The 25,186-nt window shown below is 36.7% G+C and overlaps 2 protein-coding genes across 3 annotated transcripts in view; one reads left to right on the top strand and one right to left on the bottom strand.

Moving 5' to 3' along the window:
* Nucleotides 1-25,186, bottom strand: part of hykk.2 (hydroxylysine kinase, tandem duplicate 2) — a 72,294-nt gene that overhangs the window by 44,881 nt on the left and 2,227 nt on the right. The window contains exons 3-7 of one of the 2 annotated variants that reach the window (XM_077717900.1): nt 14,339-14,453; nt 13,201-13,508; nt 12,197-12,339; nt 11,755-11,935; nt 9,908-11,002 (exon numbers count right to left, since the gene is read on the bottom strand). In XM_077717900.1, the coding sequence (XP_077574026.1) occupies nt 10,560-11,002; nt 11,755-11,935; nt 12,197-12,339; nt 13,201-13,504 (1,071 nt within the window). In that variant the 5' untranslated portion in view covers nt 13,505-13,508; nt 14,339-14,453 and the 3' untranslated portion in view covers nt 9,908-10,559. Of the gene's footprint in view, nt 1-9,907; nt 11,003-11,754; nt 11,936-12,196; nt 12,340-13,200; nt 13,509-14,338; nt 14,454-25,186 lie in introns of those variants that run through there. The other variant, XM_077717901.1, reaches the window with a different exon arrangement.
* Nucleotides 22,302-24,247, top strand: nmur1a (neuromedin U receptor 1a). Its single transcript, XM_077717336.1, has 2 exons — nt 22,302-23,160; nt 23,815-24,247. Exons 1-2 carry the CDS (start codon nt 22,320-22,322, stop codon nt 24,195-24,197), a joined length of 1,224 nt encoding a protein of 407 aa, XP_077573462.1. The 5' UTR covers nt 22,302-22,319; the 3' UTR covers nt 24,198-24,247.

The raw sequence follows: 25,186 nt of genomic DNA, 5'->3' as shown, positions 1-25,186 counted from the left end.
TAACTGGAGTCTAGCGGGACTAATCCAAAAAGCAGGACATCTCCCTTGACTCCCTCAAGCGTTGCTGGTGTTAGTGGCCCGCTGCCCCGAGGGCGCCAACCAATCATCCTGCCTTCGGCGCCTGACTAGACCTCCACCCTGAGGGCAGATGTTCCTCTTCACCATTCCCAGGCTTCAGCCACTCTTAGCTGCATTATTTATGAGCTTCTCTTGCCAGCACAGCTCTCTAACAGGCAATATGCTGCTGGTACATTCTGCTCTGACTGCTGCTGCGAGGAGTTAAAATTGGCCGTGAAGAATTATAGCAATGGACAGTCAGTATGTAAGGTGGTATGAATGTATAGTATGTAAGAATAGAGACTGACAGAAGCATTTATATTAAAAACAGCTACTTGATGATCCTTTTTAGCTGCTGCATGATTCCCCAGGAGGCATTTGAAAGCATATTTGTATCACAGATCAAATATTCTGGTATGTAACCTGTCTCCACATTTTACAAGCCTTGTCAAAAAAACCCTTCTCGGGTTGAACCTGAGGGAATGCTTCTGTGGTAAATTTTAAATGAACAATGTTTTCCTCATTAGTCTCTGTAAAAGAAGGAAAAAGATGCATAATCGACTTTGGACCCTGATGGTCTGGGAAAGTGAATGTCAAAATATTCCAAGTAATGCTCTTGTGTGAGAGGCAACAACCTCCAAGGTAAAGAGACTGTAACCTCTAAAACCTTCAACTGGCATTGATACTATAAACCTAAATGTCGAAAAGCCATAAATCAAGGGTTTTAGACTTTACTTTTCAAATAAATTCTAACCTCAGGAGTTAGCAAGAGGATGTTGGCAGAGAACGTTCATATTCTCAACATTCAAACACTAGGAATAGTCTAGAATTTGATGGTGTCTTAAGTTTAAAGTTGTATAAATGTGCTAAGCAGTCATCAGTGTGTAGTTTAACACAGCACGAAAAGAACCTTTGGAGGTCATTAGACACGTTCACAAAGTCTGTTTAAAAAGTGCACGGTTAATGCTTATTGTTTTTCGTTAGCTGCCTACAGACAGCTGTTAAACCAATCATGTTGACACAAAATAGGAACTGTCATTGTAAAATGACACCCTAGGTGTTAGAATCATCATCGTAAAATACTAATATAATAGTATCAGTTATAATCATTGAATCATCGAATACCCTTTTTTTACAGCTATGTGAATTTTATTTGATTCTTGGTCAGAATCACGTGTTCATTCACCAGGGAAGGTTCCGGCCTGAAGAAAAAGTCATGGTGGACTTCTCCATGTGGTGGCCAGACACTTCTTTCTCTAGAATGTGCATGCCAATAATCTGACTTAACGCTTTCCAATTGTTCACAGAGCATCTGCCAAAGTCAAATGTTGCATGCATGCAGTACATGCCACAATAAGCACAGAAAATGAGTAAAACAGATTTTTGTCTTTGTGTTTCCATAACCTCCAAGTGGGGCGAATGGGTGTGGAGGTTGATGTTCCAAATTTACACCAGATTTATTTATTTTTTTAGCAATCATAGCACTCACATTAGCAAATTTAAGAGATTTTCTTTCCAAGAAAAAATGTTTTTTTTTTTTTAAATCAACCAATATTCAAGTGGTTTTAATGTGCTCAATTATACATGGGCATTAAATTGTGTTACACGTCATTTAAGTGCTTTCAGAATGAAGTATAGCTTTTTTAAATGACCGTATACAGGTCAGGATCACAGTAATTCTTCATCACCTGTTCATTGTGCGGACTGAGGTACATTTTGGTATTTGTGAAAAAATATTACTGAGGCTCCACTTGAACGGTTTATTGGAGAGAAAGAAGAAACTTTAGAGCCCTTCAGTAGACTAGCATTAAATCTAAATCAGATAGGCCTTATATGCTAGGTCTCTCCATTGAAAGAAATATTTTTTTAGCCAATAATGAAACATTTACAGCAAATATGTTGAATTATAGCCTACAGTAAATTGTGTGTGGTCTGGGAAAACAATAAAAATTGCACTCAGATAATTAAACTGAAAATTAGACTAACAGTTAACGGTCAGTGCCCTGAGATATTATTATATTCCTATTTTTTTATTTGCATTTGAACTATACTAAACTGGGAAAATCACAGATTATGGCCACCACAAATTAAGTTTTTAAAAATCTGGCAGTTTTGCTGATTTTTTTTCTGTGTGGAATGGTTACTCTTTGAAAAAAAAATAATATAAATGAAATGTGAAATTAATAGGATAATAATCACATTGTAAATTGTACGCCACTCATGAAGATTAGATAATTACTCAATTGGAGAATAAGATGAGAAATGATTTCTTTTAGAGTGCGCAACAATGTAGAGAAAGTGAGATTAATGATGGGGGAAAAAAAGCACTGAGGGCTTTCTGGGGTTGGCTGGAGTTTCAAATTCTCCATTCTAGAATGTTCCTTTTCCTGGTTATCACACAGCCGATCAGTTTTAGTGAGGTTGTGTTGCTCATAACAGTTTCACGGGTCTAGCACCTTTTCTCTAAGATGTTTAAAACAAATAAATCATTTCTTATTTTCTTATGGGGTAGTGGTAAGATGGAAGCCTTATCTTTAAAAGAAAAACAGAAACATGCTCACACACTCCCAAATGTCCCATATCATTAAAAAAAAAACATATTTTAAACAGGGGTATGTAGACGTTTCTATTCTTTGACTAATGAGCCCGATTGCCTGTTTGTATGTTAAAGCATCGCTAACAATTTTAGGATAAAGTTTAGATAAAACAAAGGGGCGGATCCGAATAAGTATCATAAGTTAATAATGAATTGAAAGCAAGCGAAAAAAAATATATTTCATGCTTATTTAGATTTTAAACTAATTAAACTGAAATACCAAAGTCAGTTAAATGAATGACCAGAAAGTAACCTTGATCTATTAATTCTTTTCATAAGCACACACACACACACAAGTGTATTTACTCTATGTGCCATAGCCATCATAACCACCAAAAATTTAATAATGGGCTGTCAACCATACAAATTCCTGTTACTTTATTAAAAATCCAAGTTTTACCACCTGGAGAATTAATTGAATTAAATAAATGGCTTTTAACAATTAGTAGAATAAATTGCTAAGCACTGAAGGGGAACTTGACATTGAATCAATTTTCCCCCAATTTGACACTCATCCATGAATACAAAATTAAAAAGGGCATTTAAAGTAACAAAAACGGAATGTATACATTGTAGCATGCAGGCAATGTAATGCCTTTTTTATATATAAAATAGAAAGTACACAGAAGTCTTTAGAAATAGTACTAATAAAAATGGAAAAACTGAATCTGAAAAGAAGAATGTATGTCTGGGACTATTAAGTTTAGGTCCATTAATCTAATGCTCACTGTGCTGAGTCCAGCGATGTAAAGATGCACATGCTGGCCCACCCAAAAAAATAGCCGGTAAATCCTTGGAGTTGTGATGAGTGAGTAACTGTAATTTACGGTGACTTTGATGTAGAGGTGTGTTGAAATTACTAACACATTTCTATTGCTCACCGGTCTGCTACTAACTTCCAAGATTTGGCAACCATCAATGAATTTCAGTGTGAAAATAATTATTATGTTTCAAGATTTGAATGTCAACTGCACAACAATCTTCTCAGTTTCAACTCTGATTCTCTGTGTCTTTTTAAATAATTAGGAGACTGGTATATGGCCACAAATTGTCCCGATTTGACAGAAAAAGTCCATGATTGGCATTCTGCCACGTGTAAACCACTCAGAAACAGCACAAAATAGATGAATAAAATTGGTTGATAGAAAAGCCGTATGTAGTAGAGTAAAAGATGGCTACACAATGTAGCAGTAAGTAATCTCGACTAATCATAGGTCTCAGGCTGCAAAATTAGGGAGATCAAACATTGGCCAAATTCTCTTTGTAGGCAATTCTGGGTAAACCCAATGGGAGTAATCAGGCTTTTAAAATTTGGAATATGAGCATATTTTGCATAACCGGGTTACTGCCAAAAACACAATTATCAAAGGGTTATTGCCTGCATGTAAATGTGGCCAAGCCCAGAAAATGTTACGTCATGTAAACAGTTATCGACCAATTTCTGCTTTTAAAATGTTTCCGCTGACAACTTTGATGGGAGCAGCCATCCAGAAATCAGGTGAGATGATGATGCGTCTTCATAAGCCACCTTAATTTGTGTCCTGAGCAAGTAGCTCAAGTAGAGCAAACTGCATCATGAGGCGGAAAATAAGTTTGATACTCGTCTGAAGGCCTCATCAAGCGGAAAATTCACTGAAAAATTATGCGCAAACATCAAGTTTTCTGCTGGGTTAACGGCCTTGAATTACTTTTTACTCAGCAGATAGCTGTCGTGTGTGGCAGGCTTGATGAGAGGCATTTTATTCCATGGACACAAGACTGCATCAAAAGGGGAGACTATGGAATAAAATACTGCAGAGTCCACAAAAAAGGGAGAGGGTATGCTAACATGAACACGCATGTTTATGGCTGTTACTCCTTGCCAAGTATCGTCAAATCTGAATCAGCTGCTCGCTAATGAGTAACTTGCAGTGTTTTACGATACACCTGGAACTAGAAAGATCAACAGAATAAACACTGTTATTATTGCCGTGAACGTGTCATGTCATTTTTTTTCTCAGACTGAATTTAACCCCTCGTAGGGTTCAACACAACGTTAGTGACACACTGGGGATGGAGTGCCTTACACTATGTTACTATGTTTCTATTTCCTGCTTTAGCAACAGCATACCTGTTATGAATGTGGATTTAACGTAAATCTCTGGTGGCTAGATTAAAAAAAATATGTATGATTTATCAAGAAAACAATGGTATCAACACTGATTTGTTTTATATTGGAGGAATTCAAGATTATTACAAAAAGTAAGCAGTGTTGTGGCGTGCAGTCGCTGAAAAGCAAATCTGTCGTACTTTGAAATTCTGCAAGCATTCTATTCACACACGGGATTTTAAGATAATGTGACAGAATGGCAAAAAGCAAGAGTAAATACTTATTTTTTCACGCCTCAACCTATTAATCAAGAACATTCTTTCAATTGCATTAAATACAGCAGTAAAAACGAACCTAAGTACCACTCAATAGCAGGGGTGTCCAAACTACGGCCCGCTGAGCGGTTTTCATTGCCCCAGAGCCTATAATAAAAATCTAATTTAATATGGCCTGGACAAGAAGCTTGAATCCACCGCACATAACACTAGATGAAGCTAGGTAATTAAACAGCGATTCTCCGTCGCCGGAGGTTTGGTTGCCTGACGTTTGGTCGCCCGGACGTTTGGTCGCCCATCAGTTTGAACTGGTGAGTACATGGTAATCCCAGTCAACAACTTAATATCACAATCATTTGTATTATTACAAATAAAATCAACCTGGGGATAATTTGGGCAAATACAAGAGAGGAGACACAAATATTACTTGCTATAATTGCTATGCCTGACTACCAGAAGTTTAAATGGATGCAATGTTGAATGCTTTCTGTGGACAAATATATATTTTTTAAATGTGGGTGAAGGCAGAGTACCCCAAAAAACATCCAAGCAAAAGAAGATATAAACACACGAACAAAGACTGTACTAAAAATCTTGTTGTGAGTCAGTTAAACTAACAACCGGGGTTAGATAAACAAACATTTCTCACATTTTTGATTTCCCTCCCCTAAAAATATTCCCTGCACTTTATGGGATGAAATAACAGATAATTTTTTAATCAAGCTGAATACTGCTGTTTTAAGTCTACTTATACGACAAATGCCAGCAGTGCAGTATTTCTAATACCTTAAACAGATTTGCAGTAAAGATTTGGTCCAAATCAGTTATTTCAAACGTACGTACACATAAAGCAGACTAGCACAAGATAAAAAAAATAATAAATCACACATAGACCTATTGCATATGCAAAAGATAAACCAAGCAGAGATTTAAATTTCCCTAAGGGGAAATTTAGCACACTTACGTAAATGTACAAACATCTTTAAACACACGCATATATTTTAGCAGTATTCATGTGTGTTTGCTTGCTTATGATCCCCCAGGCCAAATGATGGCTGAGTCTTTTCCTCAACTAAGTTCTCCAGCCTCTCATTCATGAGCTCAACATCCATTTAAATAATGCCTTTGACCTCTTTCCCCACATTTTAAGGAAACGCTAGTTGACTTTTTGTGCGTGTTTGCCCTCAAAGCATGAGTGGGAAACTCTATTACCCCTCTGAATTGAGGCCACAACACCTAAAAACTATAAAGTGGTTTTATGCAAGTGTATTTATTTGCTCCATAATTCCAAAACAGGTAAAATGGCATTGGAAACCATTGCATTTACAAGAATAATTTTAATTCAACATTTTAATGGCATACTTGTTTGCAATTCCTGCCATCTATTGGTCAAGATGAATATAACATTGTGAATTGTTCCTTTGTGAGAAGTCTTGCACAACATTCAAGATGTGTGACTTGACATGCAGGTGTTGGCTGCATTTTAATGACCTTGGGGGCATTTTCTTTTGCGGTTTCTCTATATTTTCATACACTCCATTGATACTTGGAAACCATGACCAAAATGTACCAGAGTGATCTTCCCCAATGGGTTTTAACTTGGTCAAAGAGGGGGAAAACTCTCCAAATATCCAAACAATAGTAAAGATTTGGACAAAAAAAGAATATGGTGCTGCTGAGACAAGGTTGAATGAGATGGATACGGTTTGTGGGAGGGACTTAAGAGCATGCAACCTTTTGTGCTCTGGGCCAAAAAGAAAGTGAACGAGGCCAATGATTCCTTTCAACGTATGAGTTTAGGTGTTTAAAGACATGGGATGGTCACGCCAACACCCGCAATCCATTTCAATAATTCACAAAGGAGATATCAGCATCGACCACCCACTCCACATTCTCCCCTCATCTTTGTAATGGCCTCTTTTCTTCTATCTAAATATGTGTGCATCATTATATATACATATATACCCAAGTATTTTTATCTTGTAGTGACTATTTTGCCGAGTAGAATGAGCAATGAGAAACAGAATATTAAGCTCGCATCATAATTCCGTTTATTAATCTTGCCAACAGCAAGTAAACAAACGCCAACCCCAAGTCACCCCAATTTTTCCCCTTAAGAGAGAAAGATGATTTGGCAGAATTACTACAAATGACATACTGGCGTCTTCTTTATCGAAGAAATGCGGGCCTCTGAGCGACAAGATTATTCTTTGGGAGAAAAAAAAAAAGCTCTTTGTTGGCTTAAATTCTGCTGCCACCCTGCACAATGTTATATGACTTCCCTGTTTTAGTAAAACAACTTTAACAGAGTTCCTCTTAATTCCTTGACTTTCTTTTCAAAGGATACAATTTGCAGAGGGGAGATTAAAATGTCTTTCACAGGGAATTGGACCAAAAAAAACATCTTATTTGTCCTCTCCTAAAGCAACTTATAGTTTCATTTCTGTATATGGGGCAGTTTATATAAAGGAAACAAAAAATAAACCCATTCAAACCAGGAAACTACAGAAAGTGATGCTCAGAAATAAACTGCAACACTTTTGAATATGATTTTTTTTTATAGCTGTGCAAACAGGCTGCAGTTTCTTACACCAAAAATGGGCAGAAATATTTGTTTGTTTTTGTTTTCCAGGTGGAAAAACATGAATTCTTGCTTTTGCTATTAATATACAAGCAGTAATCTACAATATATATATATCTACTGAGAAAGACACACAGGAAAGAAATGTTTCAACACTGCAATAGTGTAGAGTCAGTGTATCTTTTTGCTATCAACACTAAGGTCACAGGGGGTGCTGGAGCCTATCCCAGCTATCTGTGCGCACCAGGCAGGGGTCACCCTGAATCAATGGCCAGCAAATCGCAGGGTACAAGGACCCAGACAACCATCCACGCTGACTATCATACCTAAAGTGTCTAACCAACATTTACTACACCCAGAAAAAACCCACGCAAGCCAGCAGAGAACATGAAAACACCACAAAGTCAGGACCCACCTGCAATCAAATCCTCAAGCCTGGAACTATGAGGTCGACACACTAACCACTTGAGTTTGATTTAAAACAGAATACATATACATTCTTTTTTTATAGGGGTGAGCAAATATGGGATCAAATTTAATTTGGTTAGTTTTAAATGTTAAACATTGTGCACCTATTAGTGTAATGTATTCATAAAACTGGGAAAAACACTGTAGCTGTATTTGATTTAAAAACAGTATATTTATGGTATTAACTAATATTATATACAGTATTTTATTAAATATAAATAATGCACAATTCAGAACATCTTGAATAAGCCCATTTGTAACTCAAATGTCAAAGGAATAACTGTTATTATATGGATGCTTACATTTCAGAATATTTCATTAATTGAGATTAAGTGTTGCGGCTTTTATTACGTGTGTATGCCCCAGGCTCTCGTGACACAATCCACATACAGAGCACTGGGTTTAATAATAATAGGGGGTAGTGGGGGGAAATCTATTGCAAGAACTAGAGGGAAAATCACGTGTTTGTCGAGGTGAAAGAAAAGCAGCTGTTACAACACTGTTCATAATGTAGACTTTGTCAAGTTATATTAATCTATCCAAGTAAAAACAACAGGCCTACATCATCTTGTTACATACAGTGTGTTATTAAAATGAAGCACATTGTCAAACACTTAAAAGGCTTGAGCCATAACCTTGAGAAAGGTATTCACTGATCAAACAGGGTGACAATCAAATGGATCTGCTGCTAATTTACTTCTTGAAGGCCACAAAGTCAAAAAGTGAGTGGATGACTTCTCAGAAATATGAAATCACAATAACCAGACATCTTTCCCCCTTTATTCTGTCTCATATATACATTGTGTTTCTCAACTGATAACACATTGTGGCAAAAGAGCTTTAGATCATTGTCTTGGGACTCTCAAGAGTGGAAAAGTTTTCAACCTGAGTTGTAAAATTCCCTTGACATTCTTAATCTCTTATTGGATAACTTTTGTCTATGCATAATACATCGTATCCTTTTTACATAAATTTATAGAGGACTATTACTTGAACTTTTGGTAATAAGTGGGAAAGCTTGAGTACATATGACCTTCATGTGAAAATTTGTTCTTAACATTTGCTTCCTGGTGTTGTTTTTCTATTGAGTTAGAATAGTAACTAAAATTGGTACTCAATGATTCGATTAAAATGAAATATAGGCAGGTATAATTTAGGGTTTACTTACATAGCGATCCCTGGAATCCAACAATTTGTTTATTTTTGTCTCAGAGCTGATTATTACAAAGCTAATTTGCAGACTTATTGTTGCCTGTAAATTCGGAGTTAGCCAATAGAGAGCATGCACAACATTTAAGTTGGGTTTTACAAGTCTTTTGGCTTATGTGACTATTACGGAGTGAATCAGGCAGTCAAAGTTCATTTTGAATATTTTTTTTTAAATTTGGATCGTTTGTTATTTTTTAGAATTGAACCACATATGCAATATTTTTTTAAAGAATATATAGTTAAGTAGAAATACAGTGAAAGTTACTCATCCACTACTGATGGCTCCCAGGGATGAGTGGGTGTGAAAAACTATACTGTCAAGTGTCGGATAACAATTATACAATGAGTTCAAGCCATATGATAGTTCTTGTGTGGGTGGATTGGGATCATAACATTATCCAGTCAAAAATAGAGTGGAAACTATGGATCACAGGAGGGAAAGAGTCTCCAGAAGTACATACTATAAAGTGCAAGAAACTTTGCTGAATGCTATTTGCAATTACAAAAGCATTTTTTTATTCCCAGCATATATAGTTTTTCTCGACATAAAAAATTGTAGGATAGAATCTGACTGATATTACAATGTAAATTGTCCACTTACTTTTGCCTATAACAAAATGAAGCAACATACATTTGAAGATGATTTTTTTAATATATGTCAGAGATTGAAAGCTTTGGATAGATGCTGGCTCCAGAACAAAAAAATAAGCAATGAATGCAGTGACTGACCTGTATGTCTTTATCATTTTTGCATGCAGTTTGCCATTTCACCTATTTGAAAATATAAGTCATACAACCGTGCGTACCTATGCAGAGGAAACTAAACCCCAGTAAAAAAAAAAATCCAATAATGGCTATAAATTCGTTTGGAGCTTCTGCAAATTAGTATTTAAAACAGGAGGATTGCCCCAGTACAAAAATGGTATAATGTCTCCATCTAGTGTTCAATCTGAATCATGGCTGCATTTGAAATACATAATCCAATCAAGTCATTGCACAACTATTCATTCACTCATGCATTCATTTTCTTAACTGTTTTATCCTCACAAGGGTAACTGGGGGTGCTGGAGCCTATCCCAGCTGATTTTCAGGCACGAGGCAGGAGACATGCAAACTCCAAAGAGGTGTACCAACATGGAATTGACCCCAGAACTGCAAAGCCGAGGCGCTACTCACCATCGCATAACTACTTTATACTACTCAGTAACACATTCATTTTTTAAAAAATCCTCAACTATCAAGTTATTTTCATAAACATCTTGATTTATTCTAGAATATCTTGCATCAATTTAGGTGACTGAATTCAGCAGCACTTGTGAACCACACTTTTTCCACATGTTCTTTTCCTGTCTCAAAGAGCATACTTAAAATGGGAATACCCTTCTTGGATGAAATCATTAAATACTCTTCATTTTCAGGTTGCAAAGCCACAGAAAGACGAGCAAATACTATTGACTGGCAGAAGCGTGACAGAACCAACCAGAAGAGGCAGTCTCTCTCGGCTGCATTGAGAGGAATAAGGCTTTCCCAGCCTGCTAAAATAGCTCCTCCCACCTCTATGGGATTGGGATGCTCCAGCATCAAGTACATGATGGCGATGGCTAGCTCATAGACATAGCAACCAGAGTTCATATCCGAAAAATCGATGATACCAGATATCTCATAGTCACTTCCTTCATTTGCTTGCACCAGCAAATTGAGATCATTGAAGTCTCCATGAATAAGGCCTACAAAATATCAAATGAAATAAATAAGATAACCTTATAAAAAAATAGTCTGTTCATCTTTTCAACATGTCAACAAGGGCGGGCTCTAGAGGTGACTGTGTAGTTCCCTTCAAAAAGAGTGCATTCACAAAACATCTAGAGTCAGGGACAATTTAGTTTTTTTCCCAGAGCCATCAGGGCTCTGAACTTGCAGTAGCACAACACACAATCCCTTCTGTGCAATAACTTTGAGATGTGCAATATCTTAGCTTGTGCAATATTTTAGAATTATCTTCCCCGGACATTACTTTTTTAATGACTTATTTATGTTTTTACTGGGAAACACGCACTTTGTGAAGTAGCACCACCAATTTCGTTATATGCATATGTATAATGACAATAAAGGCTTTTGATTTGATTTCATTCACCAAAGCACCTTCTCTGTCCGCGCCTCACATACATGGAACCAAGAACTCCATACAAGAACTCCCGTCTCTGAACCTCTTTGCCAATCATCTTAAAGTCTGGATGTTAGACCAACAAAATAACAATAACAACGGTTTCTAAAACTGTGCTACATATACATGTCATCGTTTACTTTCAACCTGCATAAGGGACTTAATATGGAAAATTACCCCTTGGATACAATCTTACATATTTAAGTATAGATATACTATGTTCATTAAGATGAATATGTTCATTAACATACTTAAAACAAATACAAGGATCTATGCATCTTATAAATAGAAAGACTTACACTATATAATACTTACACTGGCGGAAACTGGAGTATTTAGGGGCCACGGTGGTCTTGAAATGATGGATGACAGACTTCACAATCTCCTGAAGAGGGTGTCCATCCAGCACATACAACGATTTCTCCAGAAGGTGAACATTTGACAAACTCCAGACGAAATCCTCCCTATGAAGGACATTGAGCTGAGGATGTTTCATCTGGTGGGTTGAGTGGTACAATGTTAGTGTCATGTTTGTAAATGCACAACCATCAAGTGACTTTTAGCCCCGATTCTTTCAAAAAAAAAAAAAAAGGTCCTAATGTTGCTTAAAACACATCCAGATGCCCACATTACTTGGAGTCTTTAACACATTGAAAATTTGAATACTATGACATTTTTACTTAGCATGCATTTTTTTTTTTTTATTTCCTTTATGTACCACTTTATATAAAACGTTTAATAATCGAATGACAAATACCTCTTTGAGCAAGTTGTCCATTCTGGCTGCTACTTGGCCGACTTGGTAGAGTAACTGAGGTGATAATGGGACCTCAGAAATTGGGACTCCAGGCAAATAAGTCAACAGACGCACCAGGTACTTCTGCAAGCCGTGACCACAATCTGCCAAATGTAGCAATACAAATATAAGTGCAACATCATATGTTGTCTGTTTCTGTTAACATCAAAAATTGAAGTTTGCACACAAAAGTTTGTGGCCATTGATTTTGTTCCACAGACACCAATTGGGGTTGTGCTGGAACAAGAAGCACCTGACTGCAATCCACTGATTGCAATTCTAACATACCACATTTGTGGGAAAGTATCACATGACCAACTGCAGGAGTGTTCAAACATGTTTGCTGCAAGATCTACTTTTCAAGGTGTTAACCTTCCAAAAAAAAATAGCTATCTTTTTTACAGGCCACTGACAAAGCTTTGCAATTATGTACTTTTATACAGTTTTCCCTCAATTATCTCAATTTCACTTATCACAAATTCACTTCTTTGTGATTTTTTTCTGCTATTATTTTTTTTTAAATTATTTTTCACTTTTGTTTGGTTTTTTTTAATCATAAAAATGTTAAAATCCACACTGAAACTCAGTGTAAACAGGTCAAAATATTATGATTGTGCGATCTACAAATAGTACCTTGGCAATCTACCAATAGTTCTTTGGCGATCCACCGGTACATCGCAATCTACGTAATGGGCACCCCTGATGTAGATGAAGCCTAAGTTGAACTATGTTTATCACCAATTTATTAATATAGACAGTTAAAAAAAACAGTTTAAGGGGTCATTAATGTTTTATGTCAGGAAAGAGGTTTGATTCCAAATAGAAAGATTATTTCGATTACTTTTACATGCATTGCCTTCCTCTCTCAGTAGTGCTACTTTTTTTATTTTTTTGAACAGTATTTTAAGGACTATAAGCCTACATGAAATCCTTTTTAAAAACACCTTAGAAGAAGTATACCCTACCAATGTCTGCCAGAAACATGTCTTCTCCAGTGATGGTTTTTAGGGCTGTTGGGGTAGGAAGTCCGCCTTGGTGCAGAAAATCCATTGCATAAGTCTGCACTTTTAGCAGGGTTGGGTCCTTTGAGGAAATAGTGTTCATTATCTTCAGCAAATACTTGTCACCTTCAACAGTTGTAATACAAATGTTCTGGTCCTCATAACTTGGCAGAAAACGAAGTGAGGTGGGAGTCAGCTTGTAGTAGTTCTGAACAATCTCTTTTGCCTGGGACTGGCTGAGCTTGGGTTTAGTATGATTTGCGGCCATATTTCTGTTAATGATACAAAGAAAAGACAGTATATAATAGACAACAATATAAGCAAATGCAAATTTATTTGTATAGTTCCATTTAACACAAAATAATTGAAAGTGCTTCATATGACAAGTCAGCAGTATACAGTTTAGGAATGGAAATAAAAATTAATAACATGATGAATTAAAGTCACATTAAATCTGTAAAAATTTGAAATTGAAATAAAACTAATGAATCAACTTTGGGCAATGCAAAGTCTGAAAACACCGTTGCCTTTTGCATAATATTAGCAGATTTGGGTAATATGAGGAGAAAAAATCATGAAATCACGAGATTTAAAAAAAAATTAAAAAATTATTTTACATCACTCGAGCCGGAAGTTGTTCGGGTTCCGAAACGTCAACTTGTGGTCACGTTATGTCAGTGTGGAAAAAAAAATGATTTTGGGAAAATGTGGGATGTTGATTTGATTCCTGTCGATAAAACGTTGATGAGAACATCTTTATATTGTTAATTTAGGCGACATCGTTTAAAATCAGAAGAATCTCAGATGGTGGCGTGCCTTAAGATTTTTTTCTATGTAGAAAGTGTATCGCAGCTTAAAAAGGAACAATGCATGAAATAAAACGGAAAAAATGGAGATCTGTGCGTGCAGCAGCAGATCGAAAGATCGCAAAATGACATATGGAAGTTGAGCAAACACGAAACACGTTTTCCCAGCAAAGAGTCTAACACAAATAAACAGTGATCTTTCACGCAAAACATCCATTCTCCACAACGGAATGCCATAGACAAATGATAAGGGAAAAACCTCGCAAAAATTATCCAGATTTCTAGATAAAGCTTACCTCGTAATGCGTCAAGAAGTAGTTTTGTAGTTTCTCGGATGTAGGTGTAGACTGCCCCGTAGGGTTGCCAGAAGCAAACGAAAGTATCCAGTCTAAAAAGACTGTAAAATCCTCCCTGTTCGATAAAGGAAATATAATTTAAAATAAAATATATATACGATATCCCTTTAAGGTTGATATACCTCCATGTTTCGTTTCATAATCATATAAAAATAACAGCAATACAACAGTGAGGGACACGTCATTTTGTAAAATCATGCCAGTTTTGCTGATATTTATCGTGGAAAAATAGTTCTTGGAAAACTTTGAGACTAATCATTTTAAGAAACACAATAATTATTGATGAATTGGGTATTTATTCCTTTCTAAACGTACATCACACCTTTTTGAATAGAAATTGATCAACATAATCCAGTTTAGCGGGAAAATACCAATATGGCAACGCAGGCATCATCCCCGAAATTCATTGATTTAAAAAGATGAGTCCACTTTCAAAACACAGGATTTAAAAAGTGGGGTTTTTTTGTAAGACTTGCACCAATCATGCTGACATACCTCTACAATGGGTAAGGTAAAAACGCAAATAAGACAAAGAAAAAAAATTGTCGATGTGTTATATCATTACTAGCCACAAGGCGGCGACATTGACTCACTAGTGCAGCACCCATTTTCATATTCAATGTTTAGTTCCATTGAAATGTCCATCTGTTGTTATTACTTGACAAAAACAACATTGTTTATTATGTTAATGTTTACCTTTGTTTCTGTATTTTATGCATACATAGTGCACACAGAGAAAAAATGTTACCTGTGTATTGTGAAATATTCTTTAGTGTCTTGAATTTTACAAGAAGTTTTTCAATAATTGAAAGAGGGCATAGGTTTATTAGTAGTCTCTTGCAAGCTGTAAAGGTTTAACACAAACTCCATAATGATTACTTTAAAATCATTTTCAATTTAAATGTCAACTATTTTGTGATTAAAAATAAGAATACACACAATTACACATTTTATCTACACTCCACAATGATTACTTCAAAATCCTTTTCAATTGCAATGTCAACTATTTTATGATTAAAATTAGAATACATACAATTACCAAGACCCTTTGTCTTTGTCGACGAAGTACCAAAGCATGCTGATAGCGTATCATTCTATGAAGAGGAAATGATCCCATAGAGTGCTTTGTTTTTATTCTCCTGCTCTAAAACCGGGTTCCATTTTGCAGTGGCTCTGCAGGGGGAATATTTTTTCTCCCAACGTTTTAGTTTTGATGCAATCAATTCTAATTGCAGCTGGCAGGTACGATTCCTTATATAAATTCGGACAGTTTGACAGCTCACTTGGCAAGTGATTGAGTGATTGCATCAGTGACTTCTTCTCATTACGTGCACCAAGAAGAGACTTGGCCAGACCCCCCAAATAGTTAAGAATGTGACTCTTCTGTTCTATTGAGCTCATGAAGAAGGCCTAGAAATCCCACCGGTAATCATAGGGTTCTTTTAAAAAAATATACATATTCTAGACTGTTTAAATAACTAGGGGAGTAAGACTTTTAAAATGTTGTCTATTGACTGAAGGAGGAACTAGTCTGATTTGAACTGAAAAACATTAAGCGCTAATCATGTGCATGTGTTCGGGTGTGTGAATATAAAAGGTCACCGATCTACTATTAGTATTCATTAAGTCCAAGGTAGGTAAACATCATCATCATTACTCTGGAAAGCTAGCCTGACTATCGCCATTCTAAGATACATGGCACTTTAGTCTGGTCTGTCCATCATTTTTTTCATTTGTAGCTCACTTGGACTATTTATTCATTTGTTACTTATATATTGATGATTTATGTATTATTTATTTATTTATTTATTTGGTTGGTTGTTGGATTTATGCACTTTGGGGAGAAGCTTTAAATCTCATTATACAAGTATAATGATAGTAAAAAGCACTCAATTCAATTCATCCAAACAGGGGTTCCTAACCTTTTTTATACCACTGTAGGAACATAATATTGTTCTAATGACATTACAAAGAAAGGAGAAAATTCTTCCATTCTTTCATTTTTGACTGGATGAACGTTTAATTTTTTTTTGTACATAGCGGAAAATACAAAGCAGTTCATCAAATAAGTTCTTGCCAATTTATAAGCAGACTACTTCAACAAAGTGCTGCTCTCCTGTGTCTCCAAATGTCATAGCTTTTTTATTTTTTTTAATGTTCCCTGTTGAAAATTACAGTTTAGCCAAGACAGAGCTGCAGTAATGTTCCCTAAGCAGCACTTGACTGAAAAAAAGTGAGTACAGAAAAGTACTTTTGGGCATGCTGTCAGGATAAGAATGCACCTGTGTAGTTAAAGCTGCTTGGACTGCAGTGTATTGCAACACTGTGCCACAATTTTACTATTTGTAAGAATGTGTGTGATGAAGATTTTTGTTTGTTTGTTGTTTTTTTTAAATCACTTATGGCTTATCTTTAGCTGAAAACACACAAACCATCTTGAGTCTCAAAAGAACCATACCCAAAACATCAAAAAACAAGTCGCCAAGAAAATATGCCAATAGTCTAGTTCAAACAAAATTGCATGTTCAAGATTGAATGTTTGGTTGTATTATTTCCCACTCCAAAATACTTCATGCATTATTGTGCTGTTGAAGGAAATAAAACACAGGGGGTGTATTTGTTTAGAAAAACAGAGGAGAGAGAATATCTTGAGTATCGAAACCAATCTAAATCATCTATAGGGCTTTTTAGTACTTGAATGGTTCACAGAATCTATAGTTCTGAGGCTTCATATTTTCATTTTTGAGCTCATTTTTTGATCCAAAATGAGTTGATTCCAATGTTTTTGCTTAAGATCATTCAGGCAGAAAGAATTCTGTTTAACAATTTGGAAAAAACTAAATCAGTATTTCATATTTTTGATGTGAAAAAGGCGGCAAGGTGAACGAGTGAGTGGTAAGTACATTCACCTCACAGTTCTGAGACCCTTGGTGGGCAACCAAGTCAGGTTCTACCCCACCTACTGCCTCTTGTTGAATGGGATTGGCTCCAAAATCTTTGTGACCTTGCTGAGGATAAGCACCTTAATTGAATTTAATTGAATTTAGTGCTTTTATTGTCATTATACAAGTATAATGAGATTTAAAGCTTGACCACAGTGCCCAAATAACAACAACAAACAAACATCTCATCAATAAATAATAATATAATAAATATATCATCAATAAATATTAATTCATTCATTTTATGAACCTTTTTATCCTCACTCGGGTCGCGGGGAGTGCTGGAGCCTATCCCAGCTGACTTCAGGCCAGAGGCATTCACAGTCACACCCATACTTAGGGGCTATTTAGAGTGACCAATCAGCCTACCATGCATGTCTTTGGAATGAGTGAGGAAACCAGAGTACCCAGAGAAAACCCACACAGGCCCGGAGAACATGCACACTCCACAGTGGTGGACTGACCTGGATTTGAACCCATAACCCCAGAGCCGTGAGGCCCAAGTGCCCGCCACTTAAACCACTTGGCACCACCTTAACTTTATGGGAAATCATTACAGCGGGATGACATACGTAATGTTTCCAACCGCCCAACTTAATCTAATTAATGATGATTTCCCAAAACCCTTTGTGACTTTGTTTGACATGTAATTCAATTTTTCCTATTCAGGGTATTGTGAGGATGCATGGACTGGATAACCAGATATTTTTATATAGGAATGGTCCATTTTAGCATTTCTTTCTTGAAAGAAAGCTCTTAGAAAGAAAATACACCCTTAAATAACTGGATTTGGAAAAAAACAATAAATTGATACCATTTCATGTAATACAATTTAAGCACAGTTAAATATTTTGTCCACAGGGACGGCTAAGAAATTATTCATAGCATTCCGCTTATGCTAATATCCAAGAAAATCTTAAATTAACATTATTGGATGCCAAGTTCAATTATGTGAATGTGTACATGCGTCACGTACACACAAATGTATGGATCTATGCGATCTACACGCACACACACACACCCTCAACTCTCATAATTAGCGTAACAGTAATTATATAATTATGCCTGACTCTGTTATGAATGTGGGTTTGAGTGGTCGGATGGTGTGTGCGTGTATAGAAGGTGGAGGTCCACCACGGAGACGACATGTGGTGAGAGAGAGGCTTGAGGAGAGAGCTACTAATTCAAAGCACAAGTGAGAGACGAGAGAAACACATTGTTGGAACTCCATTCAAGCCACTAATCTCTGGTTCACTTGAGAATAACAAGGTAAGACATTCATTAATCTTTGAGTTTTCCATATATGGGTTAATTCTTTCTTTCTAGGTATTATTAGTGAAGAGGTAAAATCACCTTATTCTTATTTCATAAAGCATTTATTATTGATTTTGGACATGTCAAGAGTTCATATGTCACATTTGATTTGGGGGGGGGAAAGGTAAAAAACTGAGGTTTTGATTCATTGATGAGTAATAGAAAGATTTCTCACTTTTATATGCACATTAAATAATGTTGATGCATAATGCATTGCAATGTTTACTTATTTTATTGTGCATTTGTTAAATTATTGTCATATGTCAACATTGAGTTTTTTTGTACATAATTAGGTATACTACTCCAAACTGAGGCAAACTAAAAAGACAGATATTTATTTGCATACTATCAGATAAACAAAAAAGGGCCACATTGATGAGGTTATTGCTTTTAAAAAAAATGTTTTTAGTTTGATTTTCTAAATACTAATATTAACCCCGCCTGCAGATATGAAATATTTTCTTTGTCATAAAGACTAATACACAATGTTTCTAGTGTTAAAAGTTTGCTTTGTCTGCAAGTCAACCTACGTTTTCCAAAAGGTCTGAATTTGTATTCAAGTAATGCCTAGTGTTCTATAATTGGATTTCAAGGAGAAGAGATAATCTAGAAAGAAACCCTGAAAATGATCTTCTGAATAGAATTGAGATGAGGACATTTTTTTCTAAAATGCATCAGCTAAAAACCTAATTTCTCATCTTAATCCTTTCCATTTACATTTTAAATTTCTTTATGATTGTGCAGTGGTAGTGGTTCGGTGGATTGGATGAATGTGACCGTGAATGGTTGTCCGTCTCCTAATTCCCTGTGATTGATAAGTCACTGATTCAGGGCGTCCCCCGCCTGGTGCCCATTGTTGGCTGGGATAGGCTCCAGATCCCCCTGCAACCCTGATAGGGATAAGTAGTTCACAAAATGAATGAAGGCATTGTGCACTGGCGACCAGTCTAGGGCAGATATGGGCAAACTACGGCCCGCTAGGCTTTTTACTCCGGCCCACCAAAGTTGTCCAAATAATGTTATTATTATTATTATTATATTTTTTTCCCGAGATGGCGCCGTCACGTGGAAGCCAGTGGCAGTAGCTTTGTCCACTCTTATTTGTTTTTCGTGTTTTACAGCCCCTCTATCTCTTTTCAAATTACATTTTAATATTTTTTTAATACATTCATTTTTACTTTACTTTGCACATTATACTTTTTACTTGAATGATGAGTGATGAGTATGTTAATACCTGTCTTTTTTTCTGCTTATGTTTCATATGTACTGTTAACGGATGCACTTTTTTATTCGTATCGTTTCTTGTGCTGACCCGGCCCATCTGTCAATTTTTTAAAGTCGATGTGGCCCCCGGCCCAAAAAAGTTTGCCCACCCCTGGTCTAGGGTGTGGTCTGCCCATCGCCCAATGTCTGCTGGGATAGTTTCCAGTACTACAGGACCCTGATAGGGATAACTGGTCTTGAGATTGAATAAATGACTACAATATAATAATATAACTAGAATAAAATTAATGATGCAATCATGTAACAAGCCTGTATTTTCACGTTATTTTTCAATGTATGTGTTTCTGAATAAAACACTAACTTGGCTGATTTTGATTTTGATGTGAACTGGAAAATATGATACATAGGTTTCAATGATATACAAAACAACAAGTTGGACCATCTATGCCCCCGGAAAAAAAAATCCTTCACAGATTTACAAAATAAATGGCTATTACCCCAGCATCCTCTATCTACAGCTGCACCTGCTCCTCCCTCCCCTAAAATAAATGTGACATGTGAAATCTGGGCAACAGATAAAAATGTAATATAGGGCTGAAATAAAGGCATTATCCATGTGCAAAGCAACTGAATGGGTCATTATATTTGAGTAAAATAGTTTTCTTCTCACTAAATAAATCTGGCAAAATAAATAATAAATAAAACAGAAAGTAACAACACCCCACAAAAGCTATTCTTCACTTCCATTGTTAACATGGCCAGATAGTCTCAAACATTCTTTTGTTTGAGTGTGTGTTAACATCACTATAATAGTAGCAAAATTACCCTGTGTGAAGGACAAAAGCCACTGACAATAACTACCAGACTAGATGATAGCACTTATAGTAATAGATCATAAAGTTATTGGTCTCTGAGAGTTTAAAATGTGTCATGCTTAGGCATAAAAACCACCGGTGTTATAATGGTTGTCCACATTGAATGAAAGGACATTTTGCTGCTTTTTGTGTATTCATGGTGTTCTTGAAAAAAGTTCTCAAAGTACTGACTTTATATATATTGCTTTTAAAGATCAACATTATACAATTGAGTAACTAAATAGGCCAAGAAATTGCTGTTTTTCTTGAAGTGTGCTACATTTGCTAGCTCTCATTGAGAAAATATAATCTATTCCTTCATCTATTTATAATCCATGCCCCCTATGTAGACCTTAAATGCATGATAGCCAATTAAAGGGCACCCGTCGACAAGCAATCATTCACACTCACATTTCACAAATGGACAATTTAGTCTTCAATAGGCTCACCAGGAGAAAAAGACTGGATGGTGTAGTGGTCAACTCCTGGGGAAAATGTTCATTTCAAATTGGAAAGGTTCATTGAAAAGTTATTTAAAACATTACTGAGAGTTATTTCATGACCAAAAGTTCAATACAATTCCAAACAGCATTAATGCTAAAGCTTACTGATTTATCTCTAGAAATTCTACCTTTAAAATAGAGAAGGGGAAAAAAACACTAGTCTAAATGACCAGTATGAAGCATGATTAGTGATCCTTTGCCCTTCAGCAAAGCACAGCGGGGCCACTGTTGTTTAGTAATAACCCAATGCACGGCACAGCACAATAACATCATTAAAAAACACTTTGTGACCGTTTTAAACATTGCTTAGAGCGGCTTGCCCAATAGCCCAAAGATACAATTAAATTGCCAATCAGAGACCATTTCATGCTTAAATCTAGATTTGTATGTTCGGGCAACAGAATTGGCTGACCGATTCTCCTAATTGGAGAAGGCTGCATGATCAGACTGTCAATTAACATATCTCGAGTCACTTCCTGAAAGTGAGCGTCAAAACCAACCCAACCACAGGGGATTCATTATTGGAATAATTCCCACTCGCCCAAACATCTTATTGCCTTTCCAATGTGTCCTACATAATAATGTACTTAAGTCAGAATGAGTGATTACACTAACATGTTTGTGCAAAAAGAAAAAGAAAAACACTCTTTTTTCGAACCAAGATTTTCCTCTTTTAGCCCAGATTAGAGTCAATGGGTTAGAACAGAGGCTAAAATGAATGCGGCTCTTTGATTCTTATCATATTCTGTTTATACCGTGGCTCTTTACCGCAGTTCTCTTATTTTTATTCTCTCTTAAAACACACTCAAATTCATCAGGGCCCATTAAAAACATATAATAAACTGTATTTAAAAAAAATAATTTGCCAGATTGGATTTTTTATGGTGCTTCTGACGCATGGTGTGGCTCTTTGTGTGTCTACTTGTCCGCCACCCTTGGGTTAAAGGCAAATTGTTAAAAACTCTAATCAAACATGTCTAGTCCTATAGGAGAAGGTTGTCATAATTGTTTTTCTATGAATTACTTTTATTAATGGTTGCTCTTTTACTTCATTGTCCCTAGGTAGCCTCACCATCTGAACAAGATGATTCCTGAGTTGAATGGCAGTGACATTAATGGCTGTGACATGCTTGAGGCAAACATGAGCATAACATTGGACCAATTTCTGGAGAAATATTTAGGACCCCGTCGATCACCCATGTTGCTTCCCATCTTTATCACTTACTTGATCATATTTTTAGTTGGGGTATTTGGCAATATACTGACTTGCACTGTCATCGCACGCAACAACGTAATGTGGACAGCAACAAATTACTACCTGTTCAGCCTGGCCGTTTCAGACCTGCTGGTACTACTATTGGGCATGCCACTGGAGCTGTACGAACTATGGCAGAACTACCCATTCCTATTTGGCTTAGGAGGTTGCTACTTCAAGACTTTCTTGTTCGAGACGGTCTGCTTGGCATCTATCCTCAATGTGACCTCACTAAGTGTGGAGCGCTACATCGCTGTGGTGCACCCACTACGTGCAAAATATGTCGTGACGCCATCCCATGCCAAGAGGGTTATCTTCACCGTCTGGGGTGTATCCGTGTTGTGTGCTCTTCCCAACACAAGTCTGCATGGGATTGACTACCTTCGCTGTAATTCCACAGATGGACAACAGGAGATCCCCGACTCGGTTATTTGTACAGTGGTGAAGCCAATGTGGATTTATAACTTGATCATCCAAGTGACCACCTGGCTATTTTTCTTCCTGCCCATGCTCATCATTAGTGTTCTTTACACACTCATTGGTCTCCAGTTAAAACGAGAGAGAATGCACCAAGCACTGGAAACAAACTCAGGCCCCGGTCGGAACAGCTTCTGTAGTGTCCGCACTCAACAACAAAAGGCTCGACGGCGGCAGGTCACCAAGATGCTGTGTAAGTATTGCATGATTATTCCACTTTCTCCTTGTTAAATTGGCGGCCCATTGAGGCAAGTGGTTAAAATGTCTGCCTCACAGTCCTGGAATTGAGGGTTCAATCTCCAATGGCTTCCCACCTTCCTGTGTGGAGTTTGCATGTTCTCCCGGGCTTGTGTGGGTTTTCTCCGGGTACTCCAGTTTCCTCCCACATCCTCAAAACATGCAGGTTTGGCTGGTTGAACACTCTAAATTGCCCCTAGGTCTGAGTGGGAATGGGTGTCCTTCTCCTAGAGCCTTGCGATTGGCTGGCCACTGATTTGGGTTGTCCTCCGCCTGCTGCTAATAGTTGGGTGAGATAGGCTCCAGCACCCCCCCCCCCCCTACAACCCTTCTAAGGATAAATGCTATGGAATATGAATGGATTAATTTGTACATTTACATTAAGATTGAATGTGTACAAATAAGTGTTAACAAAATGAAAATGAACTTCTTTGAATCTGTTTCATGTAATCAGTCAGTAAGTAATTTTGTATATTTTCTGAGAATCCCCCAATCACCCGCATTGGTGTTTACCAAAATTCTTAATATGTTGTTTATTTCTCACTACAAGTAGAGGTAGGATCTGGTGTTTTATATTATAATGCATGTCTTTTTTTCTGCTGGTTTGCAGTTGTTTTAGTGGTGGTTTTTGGGATCTGCTGGGCCCCGTTTCACACCGACCGCCTTGTGTGGAGTTTCATCACTGATTGGACCAGCAACCTACAACAGCTCTTCGAGTATGTTCACATCTTATCTGGAGTGTTCTTCTACCTTAGTTCAGCAGTTAACCCTATCTTATACAACCTTATGTCTACACGCTTTCGAGAAATGTTCACAGAGGTCATGTGTCACCGATCACACGCCATCCCTCGAAAATACTCTTTAAGTGTCACTAGAGTGACGCTCCGGAGCACCCTAAATGAAGCTCCACTTAGCACTGGAGCTAATGTTGCAGATGATGAGGCAGTGGATGTAGAGCAGGCAGTAAAAGAAGAGACTACGGTCAGGTTTTAAGGATTTCCATTCTGAACAACTGCATCTATTTTCTCTCTCTCTCTCTCTCTCTCTCTCTCTCTCTCTCTCTCTCTCTCTCTCTCTCTCTCTCACACACACACTCAAAAGGAGTTACGATAAAGAATATTACACTAATGAATGTCATCACACTGAAGTGTTCTCATTTCCATTCCTACGTGTGGTAATAAGATAAAGTATTGTAATGTGTGCACTTAAAATGAAGCCTCCCATTCATCCCGAAGGGCAGAAAACCTTGACATGGATGAGAACAATCGCCACCAGATTTCCGAGATTAAATCATACCAGGCTCATTGAATATTAACAAGGTTCTGCTGTATATAGAGCATATTTTCATTGGAGAGAATACAACTAATCTAAAAAGGTTAAATTCATCATGCAAGTGGGATATAAGGCTGTCTTTTGACAACGATAACCAATTACACAAGTTATGCACAATAAACAACATGTTATGGCTGTCTGAATATAACACAAGAAAACGATTATGAAATGATGTATGCATGTCTATAGTTATGCTATTAATTGCCGTCTTTGGGTCGTGAACTTGTGTTTGAAATGCAGTCACGCTAACGCCTTAAATGTATTTAATGCGTAATCAAGTCAATGTTGAGCAAATTAGCTTTTCTTCCATTTGCTTTCCTATTCTTGCTGTTTATTTTTGCTCAGTGTTGCTGTGGAATATATTGTAGCTTCACTTATCATTCGTGTTCCATTGACAAAAGGTATGTCTGTCTGTACAGAATGTAATTGAAAAGAAGTGCCATATATTATACACCTCAATATTATATTTTATAACAGACAATATGGAATTTCCAGGTGTGATGTAGGAAAATGCTATATTCTTTACTGAATATTTTTAAAGTAAAATTTAAGAGCAGCACAAATTTGCTGATATAATATTTGCTGATATTTAAATTTCTCCACTGGCATATTAAGGGATGCCAAAACAATAAGATTAGGGATTTCAAATT

The sequence above is a fragment of the Stigmatopora nigra genome, chromosome 5 (assembly GCF_051989575.1).
Source record: "Stigmatopora nigra isolate UIUO_SnigA chromosome 5, RoL_Snig_1.1, whole genome shotgun sequence".
NCBI lineage: Eukaryota > Metazoa > Chordata > Actinopteri > Syngnathiformes > Syngnathidae > Stigmatopora > Stigmatopora nigra.
Note: the sequence above shows the minus strand (reverse complement) of the source record. Positions and strands in the feature narration are given on the sequence as shown.